This window comes from Odontomachus brunneus, unplaced genomic scaffold, assembly GCF_010583005.1.
Source record: "Odontomachus brunneus isolate Ranch 3 - 2012 unplaced genomic scaffold, Obru_v1 Obru_scaffold_058, whole genome shotgun sequence".
Lineage (NCBI taxonomy): Eukaryota > Metazoa > Arthropoda > Insecta > Hymenoptera > Formicidae > Odontomachus > Odontomachus brunneus.
This window is the reverse complement of record NW_022639508.1, coordinates 1,140,316-1,161,715: the sequence shown is the minus strand read 5'-3', so window position 1 is coordinate 1,161,715 and position 21,400 is coordinate 1,140,316. Positions and strand designations below refer to the sequence as shown.

The 21,400-nt window shown below is 48.3% G+C and overlaps 1 protein-coding gene across 4 annotated transcripts in view; it reads left to right on the top strand.

Annotated features, from left to right (window-relative positions):
• Positions 1–21,400, top strand: part of LOC116845827 (protein vestigial) — a 56,223-nt gene that overhangs the window by 19,581 nt on the left and 15,242 nt on the right. For all 4 annotated transcript variants that reach the window (XM_032818967.1, XM_032818966.1, XM_032818964.1 and 1 more), the window contains exons 2-3: positions 18,431–18,644; positions 18,738–18,896. In XM_032818967.1, coding sequence (XP_032674858.1) covers positions 18,431–18,644; positions 18,738–18,896 — 373 coding nt within the window. The remainder of the gene's footprint in view (positions 1–18,430; positions 18,645–18,737; positions 18,897–21,400) is intronic.

Below are 21,400 nucleotides of genomic sequence, written 5' to 3'. Positions count from 1 at the left end.
CTCTCTCTCTCTCTCTCTCTCTCTCTCTCTCTCTCTCTCTCTCTCTCTCTCTTTCACTCACTTCGTCTTTATTATAGATAGTAAATAAAATTCCATCATCCATTTAATTGGGAGCAAAACTATTTCAGAAATATGAATGCGTTGAATTAATTGCACGAGCGAACTCAACAAAACAGACGATTTTTTTCGCGCGGGTTTTTTTCACTCGCGAGAAACTTTCACCACGTTTCTGACGAATCAAAGGTGCAAGCTCGTTAAATATAAAATTTACATTATTGCCGCTATCGTAACTGGCCCACCTGAGTTTCATTTCGCGACATTCGTACTTGGCATCTGTTTCGAGGCTCTCTGTCGTTCGTTGGATAGAGTTCACTTCTCTCTCGGTCGCGCACAAGGTTCCTATATTTCATCTCGAATATGTAGCATTCAATTGCGACAGTGAACGCTATCGCGAACGAGAAAGTTTAGCGTTGAAATCTGTGCTCTTGTCTCAAGTTATTTCTCATCGTCGATTCGAGTGACCTTTTCCGTGCTGGAAATCCCGGTGCAGTTTTCGGTATTCATGGTGCCGAATAGACTTCCCTAGAATGGGTACCTTCGCCGCGCGCTCTGTGATCACAAGTTTCCGGGATCCTTCTGGCGCGTGCCCTTAATTGCACGCATCGCAGCATGCGGTGTCTGTATTATCCTGAGGAACTAGAGAAGCGTTCGCGCCTCATAAGAGGGCCTCTATATTAACTCACTTTGCACCAACGCCGCATCTCCCATCAAATTAAGTCCACACTGCAAACTCACTCCGAATCTCAGCGCCGTGAATCTTAATTCGAAACTTCCTTTTTACCGGACGAATTACTCGTGGATTTGGCCCGCGAATTCTCGACATTCTTTAAGCGCGATAACGCGCGATAACGGCTGCTGTTATTTTCTCCCGCGAGAACAGAGGTGAAACGATTCGGCATAGTTTCCTTATTGCCGGAATTTTGTATCACCAGTAGCTGCGGTTTCCTTTGAATCTGGCCGCTCATTAATACTCGAGAGATCGAATTACGTATAATAATTGCATCGAGTGTGTCGCCTTTAGCTAGAAAGTTATTTATCCAGCTAGTCACTAGAAAGGTCTACTGGCTCCAGCGCGCTTTTTACCACGGAGTAAGACTTGCTTTTCTCTCCTTATTCCCCCCCCCCTTCTCTCTCTCTCTCTCTCTCTCTCTCTCTCTTTCTCTCTCTCTCTCTCTTCTTTCCTCTCTCTGTATCTGTCGCGATCTCTTTTTCTCCGCACTGAGGATCATTTCAACGCTTTCTTGGAGAACTGTCGTCTCCATCATATATAATTCTTTTCCGCGTGCATTTCTCTCTCCACGGCGAGTAGTTTGGATACAAGGCATTAACTCTAGCTGCCAAGCACGTAATATGTTAATGTCACCAATGACAACTGGTCGTTTAATCACTTAACGCCTCCTTTGAATGCCAGAAATCGCGTGCCCGGAATGATTCATCGGCCGCGACGGCATCTCCTCTAATCTCGAAATTCCTTTCAAATAGTCGCAGCAGCTGCCTCACTCCCCGAAGCATTTTCATTTTTTTACCATGTTCTCTTAATAAATCCGTTATATCGGCTCGACATGCATTACAGTGTACGTCACTCTTAACTACCTGCGTAGAAGGAATGCCGTTTTACAATAATCTTCACGGGGAACTGCGCAATTTGTCAATATTCCTACAAAATATATATAAGCCTCCGCGAAATATATAAATTTTTAGAATTCTCCGGATATCTATTCCGCTGGATTCATCAGCATTTAAAATGCTGCGACTGTCGGCTTTCTCGGCTTCTGGCCGGATCCTTCGAATCCACGCTTCCATAAATCCCGTTTTTGGGTTCTTCATTTCGTCGGAGTGTAGATTCCGCGGATTCCGCGTTCATGAAGCTGGACGGCCTCAGAGACGCGTCATCCGAAATTTGAAATACCGGCCGGATGAAGCTAGAAAGGGAGGCAGGAGGGGGGGAGGGGAGTAAGGAAGGGGAAATGATCGTTTTAATGAGTGATAACGCATGAATAATCTAGTGACTAATTACGGAAGAGCCGCGTGTGATATTCACCGATGAGAATATTAGGTCCGGCGACGACCTAATATTATCGCGAGGTACCCGCCACGCCGCTTACAAATGGCGCCATTAATGCCGGGCTCTTAGCTGTATCTGCTTTACAAGGAGTCCGCTGTTTTTACCATAAGTCATACTTCGCGGGCTTCGTGTAACCGTGACGCGCGCGAGAAAAAGAAGGATCGTCCCCGTGTATTCGTTTCCCGTTCTTAACCGCTGCTCGTAGCCGTCACTCGCGTTTCCACTCTACGCGAAGTGAATCCATCATGCGGATCAGATCGGTAGACGAGATGTGCGCGAGAGGTTGCAATAATGAATGAGCACGCGTGTGAAGGTCCGGGTGCGAGGCAGCATCTTTCAAACTTGGCAGATAAACCCTCCGGAAACACTCGCGAATTTCATCGAATATTTTCGGGATAATTTCAGTCCCTTCCGTTCACCGTGAATCGACCGACTGTCCGTGCGTTTCCGAAATTCGCCGATCTCTCGTGAATTTATTGCTTCCTCGACTGTGGTTCTTCGAGCGTGGAGCATTCGCGGGACGCAACACGATGCCGGAGCAACTTTGTGTCTCGCGTCGACGAAGTCCAAAGTGCGCTCGAGCAGACAGCGAATTGGCCGATTTTACCGAGAACAGTCCGGTTTTCTCGCAGGTGGTCCGTTTGTATTCGTTAACTCCGGTCCATACCGATACGAAGATAAACCGAAGTTACACCTCGACTCACACGCGCGGGAATTAACATAGCTTGCGCGCGTCTCGACATTTAAAAGCCGATCGCATTTCCATACCGGTGCTATTCGGTCCCGTTCGGTCCCAGGGAATCCTTCCCTGACGTCCTACGCCGGTCTATATTTGCCCTCGGACCTCGGCCAGGACCCATTTATATCCCCTTATCCGTACATCTTCACGCAGCGGGGCCCGAAGGCCGAAACCGCGCTCGTTCTCTCCGACTCCTCAACGTCCTCGCCTCCTTCCTTCCAGTTTGTCTCTCGGGAAGATGAAGTGTGGACTCTCTCTCGTCGTGGAACTTTGACCCCTTCCCCGTAAAGTGAAGTTAAGCGAGAATGCGTCGACTTACCTCCACCAGCCAACGGTTGGATTCGTAAGTCGCTTCTTCTCGATCGAGAGAGAAGAAAGTCGCGCGTTGACGTGAGAGGCCGATGCCTCGTGCGGAAATCGTCCCGACACGCTGACGCGTACGCAGGACGCGACATGTGCGTCGTGTTCTCGACGAAATGATTAAGGTGCTCGGCCGGCGTTCGGCTTGATTAGCGGCTCGCCGGACATGATCGATGCAGATTTTGGCCGACGCGCGGAGTAGCTCGCGAAACCGCGACGCGCCTCGTAATTGGACGTGTCCGACGAGTCGTCGACGTTAAAACGCGTCGGCCGGTTGCTCTCATCCCCGTCGCCACGATCAAAGGACGACGACGGCAGGCGCCGATTTCGAATTCTCGCGGGCGCGCATCTGTTTTTCATTCATTCGCTCGCGCGAGTTGATTTCCGCGCGTGAGATTCCTCGCGCATCCTCTCCGCGCGACTCGCGCATCCAGCCGCGAGAGCTACCCCGCCAAACCCGCCGGGAATGTTCCCTCATTAATAAAGAACAGAAGGACCGGGGCAGAGGGAGGGTAAGAGAGAAAGAGAGCGGCGGAATCGTAGGTGCTCGCGCGAGTCCGCTCCGCTCCGCTCGACGGCAAACGCGAGCGGAATGCGCGCAGCGCGCATACTTTCATCAATTTCGCGTGTCTCGCGACACCGCTCGCAGCTATTTCATTGACGACCTGTCGGCGAAGAGGAGCAAGAGAAGCAGGGTGGCGAAAGAGAGAAAAAAAGGGAATGACAAAGAGGGGCAACGCGGGACCACATGTATTTTGGGAACGAAATCCCGTAAGAAGCGCGAAATTATAAAAGGAACGAGATGCCGGGCAGTCGTCGTCGTCGTCGTCGTCATCGTCGTTGTCGTCGTTGTGATGCGGTGCGTACTTCGCGCAACTTTCGCCCCGAAGCAACACGGAAGGGATAATCAGCTGTTAAGGGGGTGAACGGGCGAGGATTCTGTGCGACCTTCTTCGCTTCCTCGATTCGCCCTCCTTCCCCACGACGAGGAGCTCTTCATCGTCCGAATATCGAAGAGTTTGTCGCTCGGCTTGCTTCCAGCCAAGCGAGGAAACATCAAAGCGCTTCACAGCCACCTTTGTCCTCACACCACCACCGGCAGCACACCTACACCCCCTCGTCTTGCCCTTTCTCCGACGGCGTAATAATCATTTATTATCCCGCCGAGTAATAACGACCGCGACGACGCTATGAAGTTGCGAAATTGGGCTTTGTTTAAAAATTAGCCGGCCGCCCGCCGAGCTCATAAACTTTCCGCGCTTCATCAGCCGGCAAATTTCCCCATTTTCGCTCGAAAAACTTACCACAAAGCAGCCCTTCCGCGCTGTCTGCACCCTTGCCGTTCGCGCGGGCTACGCCTCTCACGGCGAATCGATCGTTTTCATGTCGAGATGTTTCAATTTTTGCACCGTAATTTCTCTCGCGTCGCGCTCGCGGTCAAAACATCGCATGCGAGCAGACGCAAGTCTGATACAGAAAATATTTATCAGATCCGAGGGAAAGCGAGCGTGTGGAAAGAGGAGGCCCACAGCGCTCCCGCGTATGAAAGTATCTATCTCGAGATCTCGTGACGAATGTAATTAGAGAAGCCGGCAATGGCTCAATTACCGCGACGCTCGATCGAAAGAAAGTCCACGCGCAAAGAACGTCGAGGCCCGATTAATCTGCAGTTGACTCGTTGAAACCCGGAAGCGCGACCCTGAACGCGAACTCTCCGTTAATTGTCTTAGCTCGATTGGTGTGCTCTTCTCCTCCTCCTCTTTCTCTCTCTCTCTCTCTACCTATCCTATCCACTAATTGAAATTCTTACCTAAGTACCTGCGCAAACAGAATTCACTGTTAATTGATCGGAGATTAACTCATTGAGTTACAGCGCGCGTTAGGATACGATGATCCAAGAATCCAAGGATTCGAGTCGAGTCGTGGATCGAAAACTAGAGGGAGTCGCGATTCCAAAAAATCGACGGTTCTCTCGGGGTAAGCGAAAGAAGAGTCAGAAAATATCGACGCTTCTAATTTGAGCGAATTATTAATTATATTTGTTTTCGAGTAAAAATAAATATCGTCGGGTATCGATTAGTCCTTATTGATCTCTGTCTCCACCTCTCTTCTCCATTCTCTAAGTAATGTCACGAACTAATGAGTTCTAATGACAGCTTGAATTAATGATGTCTTGAAACTAATGTCTTTTTATCCTTGTCAGTATTTCACGAGTGAATATTCACATTGTGAAATAATCACGATGCAATAACGTAAGGGCGAAGCTGCGGTTCATGATTTGGACATGAAAGTTTCAAGTTTCTTTAATTTTTTAAATTTCAAGTCGAAATTCTATCCGCGTAGCTTCGAATGCTGCTCGCGCGGCGACTCTTTCTTTCGATATCGAATCGGCCATTCTGACGGAGATGTGCCTGAACTCGCTTCCGTCGCCTGTCCATTTCGTCCATATCTTCCTCGCGCACGAAACAATATTCGCACGCAAAAAGAGACGAGCAAAAGAGGGAGGAGAGAAGGAGAAGAAAGAGAGAGAAAGAAAGCGGTAATTTCATAAAAATTCCTAGCCGCCATAATTTCTGCCAGTTACACGTCAGTTTTTTCCTCCTCCTTTCTTCTCTCGTCGAGACGTTTCGTTCCCTCCTTTCTGTCCACCCTCGCACGCCGACCGACCGCCGGTCTAGACGAGTAATTGAAGAAACAAAGGGGCTGCAATTATGCCTCGCAATTACCGCGTTGCGTCTGCGCGCTCCAACAAGCATGGCGAGCACAAACCGTGCCGTCATCCGTCGACTCGCGTTTTTGATGGAATCATTTGCGCGTAGGACGTAAATCTGTCGTCGGTAACGGTGTGGGATGCGCGCATCGAACTGAAGCATACCCGGGAACGTCCGCTTTTTCCGCTGCGAAATTAATAGCGTCCCGTAATTATTCTGTCTCTTTCGAAAAGGTCTAGAGAACTAGATCCGCGCTAGAATAAAAGAGAGAGATGATTCCGAAAGATTAGATTAATACGCGATGGATACATTAAGTATAACATAATTGACAGTATCAAAACGTCATTTGATTTGTCGTTAACAGACACCCTCGTTGTCGTTAAGATCGGGAAAGTGTGCGTTTAGAACGATCGCGACATTAATTACACTCGTGCTCGTCCTTTTTACGCGGCGAATCGGCACAGGCTTTCCTCGGCGCAGCGCTAATCGTTAATCGATGTGCAATCGCGCGAAAGATAATGCGAGAACGGTCCTCTCGTTTCGTTTTCGATCCGGCGGGACATTTTCATTAGTCACGAGACGCGTCGGCCAGCGAGACACTGGCATTGTCCGATGACTCAAGGATTGACTCGAGGACTGTCGATTCGTCACTGTCAACTAGTGCAATGTCACGAGCGCCGAGATGAGACGAGCGATTATGAGAGTGAAAAATGATCCGCGAAAAGTCTCGGCATTTCGTTCACAATTCCTGCGGGCAACGGCCGTCTATACATACTGCGGGAAACCGAACAACCGTGCCTCTCGTTCGATTCGCAACAACATCTGCATGTTGCATTTTAACGAGTCGAGAAGAAGTCGGAGTCCCGTTTAAGCATGCAGAAATTCGAGAGATCTCAAGCTCGCGAATTTTGAGGCGCTTCAACACTCCCGAGATCCCGTCGATTCGCCAACTTGAAGATTTCAGAAATCAGCTTGAAGCAGATTTATCCTCTCAAAATGTATATCTCATCTTCCGCGGTAATTGTGCCCGAATAGCCGCTACTATGCTCGATCCCTGCCGACCGGGATCGATATAGATGTTTCCGGGCGCCGTGGATCGGATTTTTCAACGATCGCCGCTTCGGTTGGAATGCACTTGCCGCTTCGAGCTCGGGACGGCCGCGGGGGTTTAAAGGTTAAGCAGAAAATGTCGTACGGAGGCATGCCGTGAAGGAAGAGGAGGAGGATGAGAAGGAGACGGTCGGAGGAGATAGTCGGGACGGGGGAGAAGGAGCCGGAGGCATCGCGAGCTCGAGCTACCGGCGGAAGCTAAGCGCATATTAAAGAGGCTCGTAAAATCATAAGCATTCCGCAACTCGCTAATACGTCGACAAGCTTCAATGTTGCTCGCCGACGTGCGGTGAGTGTAATAAATGTACGTTAATGTTAATAAAGGGACGCGCCGCTGCCGACGCCGTCGTCGCCGCCGCCGCTCAAAGACGCGATTTTCTAAATGCCACACTCACGGCAACAGTTATCTGGAACAGTATCGTGCGTTGCAACCGGTAGCTGGCTAGAATTGCCGTGAAATGCGTCGGAAAAGTATCATCCGCGATAACACGTGGAGAGAATATTATAGATTTTTTCATATAAATTCCTTTCAATCTTATCACATGTTTCTTGCAATGCAGGAATAGAGCTCTGTCTTGCTAACATAGTAAATCTCGCTAGAAACGTAGTAGCAGTACATTTTAGTTCCCAAAATATATAAATAGCACATATGAAATGAGAGGAGATAGTGCTATAAAGTAAGGATCTACTCCTCGGTTATATATATATATATATATATATATATATATATATATATATATATTAACGCGAATTCTTTTATAATAAATTCTATTATAAAATTCTCTCCGTGTAGGCTGACGAAGATTCCCGGATGCGTAATCAATTAAACGCGAGGAAAGAGATGGCTCAACGCATGCAAGTTCAATTAAAATTCTTTAATTACCCGAGTCAAAATTTTATACTTATGTTAAACCTTGAATTCTACAATGCAGTAGGTGCTAAGTTAGCAAAGTGGGTTTAATTCTAATGATACAACTTACTCTTTCATGATGTCAGACATTCCTTCTTTCACCTCCTTTAGCTTCAAAATAGGTTGTACTATAGACTTCAAAATATCAAAATAAGTGTTGAATTGAATGGTGAAAGTCTCGACGTGATTTTCGGCGCGACCTAGTGGTGTGTTCTCCGCGGGATCATAGCGTCTCTCGACTTTCAGGAACGGAACTAATTTCCGGGTTCCATCTGGAAAGTCACAATTCGTCGTGAATCTTCGCGTATAGTGAGAATACTCTCATCATTCGGAACGGTCGTAAATACCGAGGCGATTGCCTCCCGGCCACGATCCCGGGATCGCGTACTCGACCGCCGCGGCATTAGAATTGAATTGAATGAGGTTTTCCTCGAGAGCTAGTTTCCACGGAGCAGGCTCGTGTCGCCATTGAGACGCCCCCTTTGCCTTTTTTCCTTTCCTCATGGCCACGGGCGTCGACTCTCGTACAACGTTTGTGAGAGTGAGGAGATGGTCCTTCGGGCAAAATTTTTAAAAGAGAACATGATTCGCGAACAATTGCTTTTAATTTAATAAAATTGTGTCGAGTCGAAATTTTGACCTCAATATTTTTCAATAAAGCCTCTATTAACTTCTTTTGATTTCATTTATTATCAGTTTTGTCAAAAGGTCCTCTTTGGAACCTACAAATGACACTATGTACGTTTTCTGTCATTTAGAGGCGAAAATAAGACTTGAATTTCTCTGTATATTAAGTATACACCGATCCTTTAGAATATATAGATGTTAGGAAGTTCAGATTGAAAGTAGGACTAAAATTTCGACTCTGAAAGCTACTCATCTTTATTAATGATAATTTAACCCGTAATTAACAATATTTTTCTATTACTACGTAATCCCCTCTTTAGAAGTATTTAAAGCCAACATTAGAACGATTAGAACACTAACGCATATGTTTTAAATATATAACATTACATAATTTTTCTGTACAAATGTCCGTTGTCGAGCTGTCGACGCCAATGGTCTCCTCACCTTCGCTCTAACTCTCTGCCGATCGATCGATCGATCGATCGATCGATCGATAGGTCTATACGTGATCTTGGCGAGCGTGATTTGTGTCCGTGAAAATTAATCGCCGCGCGTCGTGCGCTCTTATGTAGCGAAATCGGCGCCGACGCTTCGTAGAATCGCGGAAGCCACGCGACCTGTTGTTATTTATGATCACCAACCGGACACCATTACCTGGCACAGGTTTCCCAACCCAGTTGCCTTCGCATTGTCGAACACTGGCGTATTACACACGGAACGTAGCTGAAGTCACAAAAGCTCTCAAGAAACGCGCGAATCACACATTACGCAAAAGTGACGAGATATTTCACAGAAGTCATTTCCACAAAGGGAGAACAATCTATTTCCGAAAATAAGCGAGAATTCATTTTTGACGAATGAGCATATCGTTGCATATTGATCTTGAGAAAAATATTAATTTAAAGTCAGATTTAAAAAGAGAACTTCGTCGCGAATCGGTGATACAGAAAGGTCCACTGCAATTATGTCAATTTGCACGCAATGATGTCCAATCGAATTCGCAATTGCCAAGACGACGTGACAACTCGGAGTTATCCCGCGGCACTCGCAGCTGCGAGTCTCGCGGAATCCCGCGGAAAGTAACACGTTACACCAGTCGACAAGATTGTCGCCGGCATTGTCGAGATATGCGACAATTATCGGCGCGACTTTGCCATATCTCACGCGCGCGTTTCGCGACGATCGAGTCGTAAGTCCATCGCCGTGTGTGCCACGTATACGAGCTCGCTACGCCGGACTCGCTGTCGTCGGCTGACGGCCGCTCCGGACGGCAAGGTGTGCCGCAACACGTTGCATTCCTTGGCGCTGTTCTGTTTTTAGTCTAGGATCGCCATTCTTTGCGACACGCGCATTGCTACGTCCGCTTGCGTTCTCTCCGTGCGCGTGCACGCGTCCGCTTTCAGCGACGTGCGCTTCACGTGCGTCGAGCCGGGGTTCATCGCTGGTGTTCGCGAAATATCGCGAAAAATTGCCGTCCCGCAGTAACAAATAGTTATCGGCCTGATATCCTTCTGATATAAGCCACTCTTGACCTTGAGAAATTGAATATCGATGCGCGAAAAGTGGCATCAGGGAAAGGAAGATCGATTGAGAGCAAGTCCAGAGTAGTCTGCTGGACTCCAACGTGTATTTTGCGTGAAGTCATTGAATAGAGGGAAACATCCTGTTGTATAGTGACATTCCTCTTAGTCATTGCATTCCAGGAAAAAAGAACTTAGTTTTTTTCATGACTGTATTGCAATCAAAGTTCTTGCCTGCACTTTGATTCCAAAAGAGGACTTCATAGTTAAAACTGTGAACAGCCGTCGCTGGTCGCAAGAGAAAGGTTTTCCTAGATTCATAAGAGGTGAATAATAGGGTGTCAATAAGTGCGTGGTTTTACCCTAGTCTTGAGGTGATTTTTTCTTATATAAACACACACACACACACACACACACACGTTTCATCGCGACTCGCGAGAAAGTCCGACGAGACAAATAGTTGAGTATCGACAGGGAGAGGCAGGCGGGTTTCCTGCATCTCGATGTAATCAGAGTCCTCGCTGCATCGAGACGAGGTGGAGCGAGTGTCCTCAATATCCTTGCATCGGGGGTAATGCGATGCGCGGAAAAAAATGATTGATCCGCAGCACGCGGCGAAGAAGTTTCCGAGTTATGCGAGAAAAGTTAGGCTCGCTCGATTGGCAGTAGCCTCGCGCCGCCGTCGAGCCGTTCAATATTAATCGAGCCGCGCCGTGGATCGCGTTCTTCTAAGATCCCGGGACTGCTCGCTATAATGAGCGAGAAAAACGAGCGAGTGCCGACACGATCCGCGGGGATTATTCGCGAAATGTGATCGGTTACGTCTTAGTATCCCGTGAGTTTATTATCCGTGCGCATTCGCGATTTCTCAGCGCTGCCGACGTGACTTCAAGTCACGGGAAAGTCATGCCACTATTCACTTCGAAACTCTTTGACATGAAGTATCACTGAGGCCCGGTTGCACCAACCGAGTGGCAAGCTAACTAGCAGATAAATCTTGTATCTGTTTTTGTTTATTTTGAGTGAAAAACAAAGACATATGATTTAACTGTTGATTAATTCACCACTTGGTTAGTGTAACCAAGCCTATGGAATTGATTTTTCAATAACAGTTAAAATTTTGAGTTCAAAGATTATTATACTAAAGAATTGAGTTTAAAGATTTCCAACATAAGATTAAAAATTTAAGTTTAAACTCTATTTAAACACATGAAACGCATTGTTTAGACCAGGGTTGAAGTCTGAGTTTGAACTAACGTCTCTCTAAAGTTAAATCCTAATTGAAATTATAGTACTATTAACAGATCGTTTCTAAATGTCATCGTTGATGCGAGAGCGCAAAGCAGGATCAGCAATATGACTGCGACTTGTTTCGCTTTGCATTCTGCGGCGAAGCGACGCGTTCAATTGAGACGCGTGTGCCTTCGGCTCCAGACTCATCAGAATTAAATATCGCCCGAGACTCCGAGGACAACGTGAGAGAATGTACTTGAGATTTTCGGACGACGTCGCTGAAAGGCTACCGTTTAAGGTGGACTCGCTTCCAGCGGCTTTGCGATTCCCCCGGCCGCGGGGATAATAGATAAAAGAGTGAGTAACGTCGAACCGAAGGTCGACCTCTGTGGCGAAAGAGAAGGAGATAAATAAATGAATAAATAAAAACGCGAGAAAGGGCCCCGAGATGCCGCGACGCGGAGCGCTTTTAGCGCTCTCTTATCAGGCCTGATCCGATACGGTGACCAATAACGACGGCTACCTACCGCAGCGTCCGTGGGTTATGCTCCCGGCCGGGACCATTACCAGCTTATTACTATGTACTTCAGCAGCTTATTGAAAGTTCGAGCGGTCGAGCACGTTGTCCAATAAAAATGCGATCTTTACGTGCAGCCGCGACTTGCAGTTGCCGCGAATACCCACCGCGTTCCGGCACTGCGCTCTGAGGAGCAGCCCTAGATTTCGAGACACCTGGCTTCTAAAAGTAGGTAATTTCATTTTGGAATTTTGTTCATCCCAACAGAGAAGTTTCCATTGAACTTTTGCACAGCTAGAAGGGCTGGAAATTTAATATTCCGGGATTATGTATCCGCATAGTTGTTCGCGTTACTAGAGCCTTGCTCGGCTTTTATGAATTTTCAAATCGTCGCACCTTCATCCACACGCCAGTTCCATAAATTGTCCGGTGAGATTCTTGGGATTTTAGTTTCTTGTATTTTCTGCCGCGAACTTTCTCGATCGAGTGAGAGACGATATGTCGGAACGACTGGCGAAAAGATCGCTCGTGGCGAGGGGGATGAAGGGGACGTGAGAGGCGAGGGATGCGAGGGCTGCGGAGAAGGGAGCTGGTAACAAGCTGCCATGCGGCCATGGCGTATCTTGCAATTTGTTTGCCAGACACGGCCATTCATCGACACGACTCTCCTATCTTCCATGAAGATGAGAGGAGTCCGACTGTGGGGATCGCGACTATCGATAAGCCACGCCGCCGAGCAAACGGGCTGCCTTCGTTCTTAAGTTTAGTTCATTAGCGGCCTTGCCAGGTGGACGATGCCGCGATTTCGCCGACAAATTACAACGAAATCGTGCCAGACGTCACCATGTCGCTCTTAGTGCGCGATTCCTGCGCTCCTCAAGAGTCCTTGAAGAGCAAGAAGGGACATTCTGCTCGAGGAGAAGGTTTTGAAAATCGATGGCGATCAATTCGCCACTTCAATTCGAAAATTCTAAATTCTGCAAATTTAGATTTCACACATTGCTACTTCTCTAATTTAATTATCTATTCTTCCCTTTAAAGCTTCTCTCCAATCTCCTTCTGCTACCCGCGTTTTACTGTCTCTGCTTGTGAATCGCATCGTAGTCGAGACATCGTACAGCGGCCACGATTAACCGTCGTCGAACCGGACCGCAAATCCCAACGAGACAAGTGCCTCATTGCCAAGCGCTATCATTCGCGCGAAAAGTATCGTGAAAGAATCCCGGCACTTCGAATGAGCCGACCCTATGAATTTCGCCAGGTGGCATATAATCGTAAAAGCCGATAAATAGAGCCGGATTCCAACAGGGCCTAACGACACGTCACTTCGATCATACTTACGCCCAACCATCTCGCACTAATTAATCGAGCGATTCACGGATTCTCGCGGACAGTTATCGGCCAACGTTGCCCGCGAGGATGGTGAACGCGTGAGCCGGGGTTGTGAGGGGGATTCCACCGAGTTTTAGGCGCCTCTTCTCATCTCAATTAGCACCTTACGCGAACGCGTGCCGCTCGATCATTCACGGAGATAACGTAGAAACGCGTGTAACGCTCGCTCCCTGCGATATTTTCGGCAGCCTTCTTACTACTGTGTCAACGGGCTCCTCCTCTCTCTCCCTCTCTGTCTCCGTATGCGATTGCAAATGTGTCTCGAGATAAACGCCGTGTTACTAGATGCCTGGGATTCCCAATTTGATCGATCGTCACCGCGCTGGAGGATAGGTTTCTATGGACGCGCGACACTACCTCGCAGATGTAACGAGCAAGGCCTTCACTCCTCGCTTCCTAATTTCCGCGCAATCCAGCTTCTTCATTTCCTCGAGGCTGTATTCACATGCGCACATCTCGCACATGCGGGATTTCTCGAAATACCTCGCGTTCTATATTTCTGACTTTTTTACGCTCTCTCCCCGCTTGAGACTTCTTTAACGGTGGGTGATTTAAAGTCATATTCGTTAGACACTGGGTGGCTCAGATTACCGATATCCTCGGCTTGGTATTTCTTAGATCGCAGGCTCCCTTACAATCCGCTCCCCTTCATTCCCACGTTCATCAGCTCGCTATTCCTACCTTCTCCTCCTCCTCTGCTTCTTCGCGGTACACCGGCTAATCGTCTACTTTAGCGTGTACTACCCGCTTTATCTCTCTCGTAGGGACTTCGCTTCATAATAACAGCTAAGTGCTACCAGACGTCCACAAATGAGTAAACGGTGCGCCACCCGCTGATAAGGGTCTTCTGCCGCGAAAGAAGCGCGCTGGTATCCGCTTAATGTGTTTCGCCGCGGACGCGCGATACCCCGTGAATAATATCGCCGGCTCGCGATATAAATGCAAACGTGTACGCGCGGCCCGCGGTTTGACTAAAGGATTACCTGCTCGTTACCCGCTTCGGCGTGCTGCCCGTCGTACCCGCGAGCGAGGTGATAAATAGCACCTGGCTCGCGGCACGATGACGTCGCCCTTAAAGACCGAACATGGGCGGGGGTATCGAGCATCCCTGAAAGCTGAGAATACCCTCGGAACTTGGAAATCGAAGGCAGATCGAGACGCCCGAGGAACACTCCGAGAAAGTGTTGCAAAACGGACTTGGGACGCAAAGAATTCTGTCCCCCGGGAGAGGAGAATATCCTCCCATCCCCGATGACAAATAGAAACGTAAGAAAAATATATAAATTTGTTCAGTCTGCGCGCGAAATCGAGTTCAATGAACTGCCAGCAGAAAGAACAACATTAGAACCGATGATCGTAGGATCTGAAGCGCTATCTATGGGAACCTAAGATCCACCATAGTCCTGGTAGATCTATAAGACAAAAGGGAAAGAAATAAAGATGCGGCCTCGGGCCTTTCGTGAAATGACTCGACACCGGCAGAAAGGGTTGGTGGGAGGGAGGGTGGGATGGCGGGGGAGGGAGAGGGCAAGAAGAAGAAGAAGCGAGCGGAGGCCGTGGAGAGGAACGGGCGGACTCGCGCTTTGGAATGCTTTGAAAGGCCGCGAGCAGCTCTCTTGGCTAGAGCTGCTCGTTGGCTGCGGAGCGAAGGGAGAAAAAGCAAAAGAGGAAGAGAGGCTGTCGGGGACGGTCTTGCTTCAATTAATTACCACATTGTCGTCCGACCGACCGGCGCTGGCTGTTCTACCGTGGTAATCTATGGTAGAAGACCCGCTGCTCCTTGATTTAATCTCCCACACTCTCGTTCCCGCGCGAGCGCTGAATTTCGCGCGGGGTGTCCTGCGAAGCGATCGGACAAGGTGCGTTACCTCGAAACCTTCGAGTTGGAGTTTTCGATAAATTATCGATTGGCGGGATTCTCGCCTTTAAAGAGGCTCTAGTTGGTCACGCTTGAGGTTGCACGCAACCTGGGAAAATTGGATGTGTAATCTTTGTAGCATTAGAGTAGAGTTCATCTGTGCCCTGTGGTTTAACAAGCCCCGGGAGCTTCACAAATTCAAGTGCCAGAGTCGAGCACGTGAAAAATAATAAGAGAAAGAAGTAATACTAAAGATACATTAAAGTGGTGCCAATAGCAACATGTATACATAGAGAATATCTCAGCAATACACGTAGGCGACATTGTTACACTGTGGCAAGTAGCAACAAGAGAACAACGTGACCAAGCGAAGGAAGCTAATCATGAAATAGAGCAGTACGAATAGTACCACAGACCGCAGATATTACATATTGCAAGTTCTATCAAAAGAGAAGAAATAAAAACGAGAGAGATTGCTAATGAGTCCGGATAACGCGCATTCGATTCTCATCACGCGACACCGTCTCGACCGTGCCGAGGCAGATACGAGTGCAACATAGTGTTCGCGACTTCTGACGTAATCGCTAGGAATGCGGACCGATCACTCGCGAATAAATGGCGCGAACTCGCGCACGGTGATGTTTGTAGGTGCTCGGGGAGCGAGTTTAAAGGCTCTCCCGCCTTTCATCGCGCACCGCCTACCAATCAGCAGTCGCGAAGACCACGATGACAAGCGGATATACCTTCATTCGATGACGCTTACTCCAGCGCGAGCGAGCACAGGTCATCGCTCGTCATCACTTTGTGTGCAGCATGGCGATGATGTACTGCCCCGTGGAACGCCGGGCCCGAGTTTATTGGAGTAGATAACGATAGCATCTCTCTCGGAGGCGTGCTCGTTCGTCTTTTTCCTCTTCTTCATCGCCTGTTCCCCCGTCCCTCGCGTCCTTCCGCCGACCGCCGACCGGCGCATACATCAGCGTCAGCTTATTTCCGTGCGCCGCTGATGCATGCACGTAATTGGTTAGGCGGGGTAGCGAACGAAACTCTCGGCTCGTCGTTGTCGTCGGCGTCGACGACGACGACGACCACGAGCACGACGAGGGGCAGGAAAAGCACGGTTCCCAGTGATTTGTTGGACATCAACGCGCATTTTTGCTCCCGCGGAATCGAACGGCCGAATGAGAGGTAAATCCACTGCTACCGCGCGATCAAATCAGCACTGGACATCAAGACAAGAATTCAGACTCATTTACCGTGTCGGCTAAATTCAACATATGTCTTAAGATTCGGTATCCGCTATCTACTTGCGTTAATTAGGCTCGAGTCACCGCACTGTGAAGTATTGCTTTAATATTTGATATTGAGTGTTTTTGCGACTACAACATTTAATCTTCAATAAGTACATTTTCAACATGGTTCATTTGAGAAACCTTCTTCGCGTCTCACCCTATTTCTCATGTATAACATGTGTAAGTAATGTGTGGTATTTTTTTCATAAAACAGACTTTATATAGGCATACACTGAGAGAAAAAAAATATCTAAGAAATAAAAAAACTTATTTGGTATATGTTATTAATATGTTCATAGCCAATCAGTGTCCCCACGAAATATTTACTGGTTTTCAATTTTTTTTCTCTCAGGGTAGAAAGAAAAATTATTGTTGTCGCATATATATGCGACGTTGAGGAAAATTTGATTGCGATTTGTCCAACGATTCACTGTGTAACGGTGGAAAAAATCGTACAGCTCGTGCCTAACGAGGGAGCATTCAGCCAATAGAGAGGATAGTTGAATCACCGAGCCACTCCGGTGGTGTCGAAGTGTGGCGCGTCGACAACGTGGAAGTCAATGGGCTGCCGTCGCCATGCCCGATGTCGTCGACATTCTCTTTATAGCGCGAGAAAACGCATGGCCCCGATGTCACGCGGAAAATCCCGGCTATCGCCGTTAAAACGCGCCGGTATTTACGCGCTCGTATTTCTCTTTCCACCCCATCATCGCGATCACTATGCCACGCGAGCAATGCGACGCGATCTTCGGTCACGCTCCTCTTTCGCTGGCGCGCGCTCCCGACGCGCGATTTGCCGCTCGAGAATTTCGCCGATCGCTACATCCGCCACGAGATTTCGACGTCCCACAGGACATGAAATGATCGAAAACTCGTGCCATGAGAACTTTGAACGCTGAGAAGAGTGGTCGGGTGGTGTTTTTCGTAGAATGCGGCGGCGTTGCCTCTTCAAACTCGATCGACGTTCTCGAGGACTTCACAGGAGGTCGATCATGAACCTTTTCTTCTAACATGAATTTATGAGAAATAAACATTTTCTAATTTGAAAATATCGCGAAATGTCCATCACTCACGAATTCATACATTGAGAAAAAAAATACTTAAAAATTTATTTGTAGGATATATAAAATTTATTCACAGAAATAAACTTTATATTCTACAAGTAAATTTTCAAGTATTTTATTTCTCAGTATATTAGAGGAAAAGTCTCCGGATACATAATTGTCTCCGGATTTTTATTTATTTATTTGTTTCATATCTTATATATATATATATATATATATATATATATATATATATATATATATATATATATATATATAAAACACAGTTTCACCTCGGAAAGTCTCGGTACTATTAGAACGTGATTTTTACTTTTTCCGCGTCTCAGAAGTGCTATTTCTCGCACTTTTTGGCGCTTTTGCTCCTCAAACTGCCGTTCGATCGGTCGATCCGTCACAATGATCAGCATACCGATCGCGCTGCGCTCGCAAACTGTGCATCGGCCAGCCGATTAAACCGGTTAAGTAGCAATCATCAAGTATTGCTCAAGTGCTGAGCGTCTAACCGGTATCGTTAACCTGTTAACCGATAAACAGTGCGTCCTGTGGCGCACGTTCGCGCAGAGAATACCAAGTCCGTCCCGACGAATCCCTCGCAGGGGTTCATCCATCTCGAACCGGTCATTTTTATTTCACTCTCGTCACCGACCGCCGCGTTTCACCGCGGAAACAAGCAACGGTCGATGCAGTTTTAAGCGTGAAATCGAGACTGTCGATAGAAATCTAGAGATAGAATTTTCACGACGACCTCGATCCTCCCTCGAGAACCCCGAGGAGCTGAGGAACAAAGCGAGGTTGTAAAACTTCAATGGTAAGGTTCGGGAAATATGTATGGCGCTCGTGAAGTCTGAGGCCGAAATGTCTTCGATCTCTCGCGTGATCTTTCTCAAATTTAATTATAAAGAAAGACCAAACTCCCTTCCTCCCCCCCTCCCCACGCGTAAGACTAATTTCGCCGATTGCTTTCCGTTCCAGCTGAACGTTCACCAAAGGTCCCTGGAAACCGCCGGTATCGAGCTTTGCGGCGCCGGCGGAAGCGTCCCCCAAGGTCAACCGAGTAGCGCGGGCTCCGTGGGGTCAGCACCGAGTCCCGCATCCCCAAGGCCAACGCCGCAACCACGGCCACCCCTCGCCACCACCACCACCTCGCAACCCTCGCGAACGTTGGACGACGACAGATCGACAGACGGTAGGGATCTTTCGCCTTAACTTCGACACACTTGCATATGTGTTGCTGTCACGTGAAGTAACGCGCTCACGTGGATAAATACGATATCCGCAGGAGTAGGCGCCGGTACCGCCACCGAGGACTCCGACGACGGCGAGAGCAGGGCGCAATACGTCAACGCGAACTGCGTCGTGTTTACGCATTATCGGGGCGACGCGGCGTCAGAGGTCGAGGAACACTTTCAGCGGGCCCTTGCGCACGACAAGTTAAAGGGTGAGTTCTCCCAACGAAACAATTCGCACCCTCCCACACCCTCCCTCCTCTCGCGCGGGGAAGAGTAACGCGGAGAAGAGTAACTCGCTAGGGAAGAGACGACTTTAAGTCGTTTGAAAGCGCATTTTGTTAAAATTAGGAGCGAAATTGTTTTGCGCACGTGGCTAGAATTTTGACTCCTATCTCTCGTCTCAGTGATCGCAGTGATGGTTAGGTTTCGTTTAGAACCGTCCTTCCCTGTGATCTCGATGAAGCCGGATAATACCGAAGCGTCTCATGGCGGGTAATAAAGTACGCCATTAGCCGGCGACAAGGCTAACAAGCCTCGTGACAATTGTAGCTCGCTCGTACTCGTGCCGACTTAAAACGCGGGCGGGCTGGCCAAGCGAGGGGAAAAGAGAGAGAACAGAAGGAATATCCCGGTCGCGCGCGCGCGAGGGTTGTTGCGACAGGCTGAGGAGAGAGGGAGGATTGTCAGCACGCGAGCGGGTTTGGCAAGCGATCGGCAAGCTCGTCTATATCGGTGTCGTTTAAGGCCGCATTTATCCCGACCACGGTGCCGGAGGATCAGTTCAGTAGCCTGCTTAGAATTCAAGACAACACGACCTAATTGTTACGCCTCATCCCTTCCTCCCTCCCATCCTGACTCCCTGCTTTCCTCGCCGTCTTGCTCTTCGCCCTTCTCTTTCGCCGGGCGCGTTAACTTCCCGCGAGCGTACCTCGTACGAAAGGTAAATTAAGAGCTTCTGGGAGAAGCTGGGAAAAGAGGCACGGCGGAGGGCTGAAGGAGAACATTGCAACGTGGCAAAGGGGTTAGGGAGGAGGGGTTTCGAGTGTGGAGGGGCGGCATCGCGGGAGAGACAGTTTTAGCCGCGGAATGCCGGGTAACGTGCGTACAAGGACTGAACGACTTTGAGTCTAAACGCACACACGCGCGCGCACTGCCAAAATAAAGAAACGAGAGAAGTAGGATGTGGTGACGGAGAGAGAAAGAGAGAGAGAGAGAAAGGGTTACTCTCGAAGAATTAAAAAGGAATCCGAGTAATTGGCTCGGGAAAACACAGTGGGTTCCGGTTGGAAGTAAACAGTCATCATCTTGTTCGAGTAGCACAGCACGGGTTGTTATTGTTGGAATTGCACGTCAATAAAAGGAGACATTATGTGCATTTATAACGAAATAAACGACACGATTTGTACAACAATACAATCGAGTAAAGTTGAATTGAAGAGATATCGCACGCGCAGGTGTCGGTGTCGCGTGCAGTTAAGTCGTTGTGGTGACGAGAAAAATTCGATCGCGACGAGAGAAGTTCTCTACAATTTGATATCAATTGTAGGATTATGCACGAGAACACTTTTCGCTACGTAATTTGCCTCGCTACGTAAGATCGAATGGCGATTGCCGGAGCGGTATCACGCGACGGACGCGGCAAGCCGTCGATTAAAACGTCGGCGTTTTCTGAAGTTCCCGAACACGCGGGTACTTATTGGCGAACCAGCCTTCGACAACCCTTTCTACCCGTTCCCTCCGCGCTTCCCTCCCCCCCTCTACGTAGCGGAACGGTACCCCCTTTCTCTGCAGTCGCGGCAAAGAAGAAAGCCGACCGCGGGACGGTCGACACTCTGTTTCTTTAATTGCGTTAATAAATAAAGGACAGTCGGCGGACCGAGGCCGAGGTAGATACTAGAGACGGAAAAGAGGAAGGGGCCTTGGTGAACGGTCCCACGAAGCCTCCGGGTTCCCCCGGAGTACCCCCGTTTGTCTCTCCCGAAGATTGAAAGATCATACCCGCGTATAGGATCTCCTTTAATTATGGCTATTACATTTTTCCGCGGCGCACGCGTTAATCCGTTAATCTCGAGAAATACGCGCAGTAATTGCTCGAAGTTCATATTCGATTTTGCCATTGCGCTTTCCAAATCAAACCGAGAGAAATTGTCGGAAACACTCGGATTGTCCAATCCTTTTAACTTTCTAATTAATTATCATAGAGAGGCTCGATAAAATTGCTCGCTAATCGCGCGACATTCCCTGTGTCCAGTTGTTCCGTTTGTGTGCTCCACACATACGCACACACAGACACACACACACACGCGGATACTGCGCTATCCGGAAAAAAAAAGGAAGGATAACTAGGGTTGATCGAGATACGGCATTGATTAGCGCTATTTGTGCATACTTAACAGAAATTCATTCGCTGAGCGAGAATCAATTTAATTGATGGCTCATTTGTAGATACTTCGGGCTAACGCTCGCGTGCGATCAATTAATCGCATGGTGTTATTGCCGCGCTATCGCGGGGCTATAACTCGCCACGTTATGACTCGCTCGTTTATGTAAGATCCGGTATTTCGATGCGCATCTTAGCGCGGCTGGATCGTCGCCATTCTCGTCATCGTAAAACGTCGCTCTCGTGTCAAAATCCACATAATAAAAGATAGCCGCTTATCCGCGCGTCTGTTTGTGAGTTCGCACTTTTTGCAACTGTAGCACGTACAAAAAG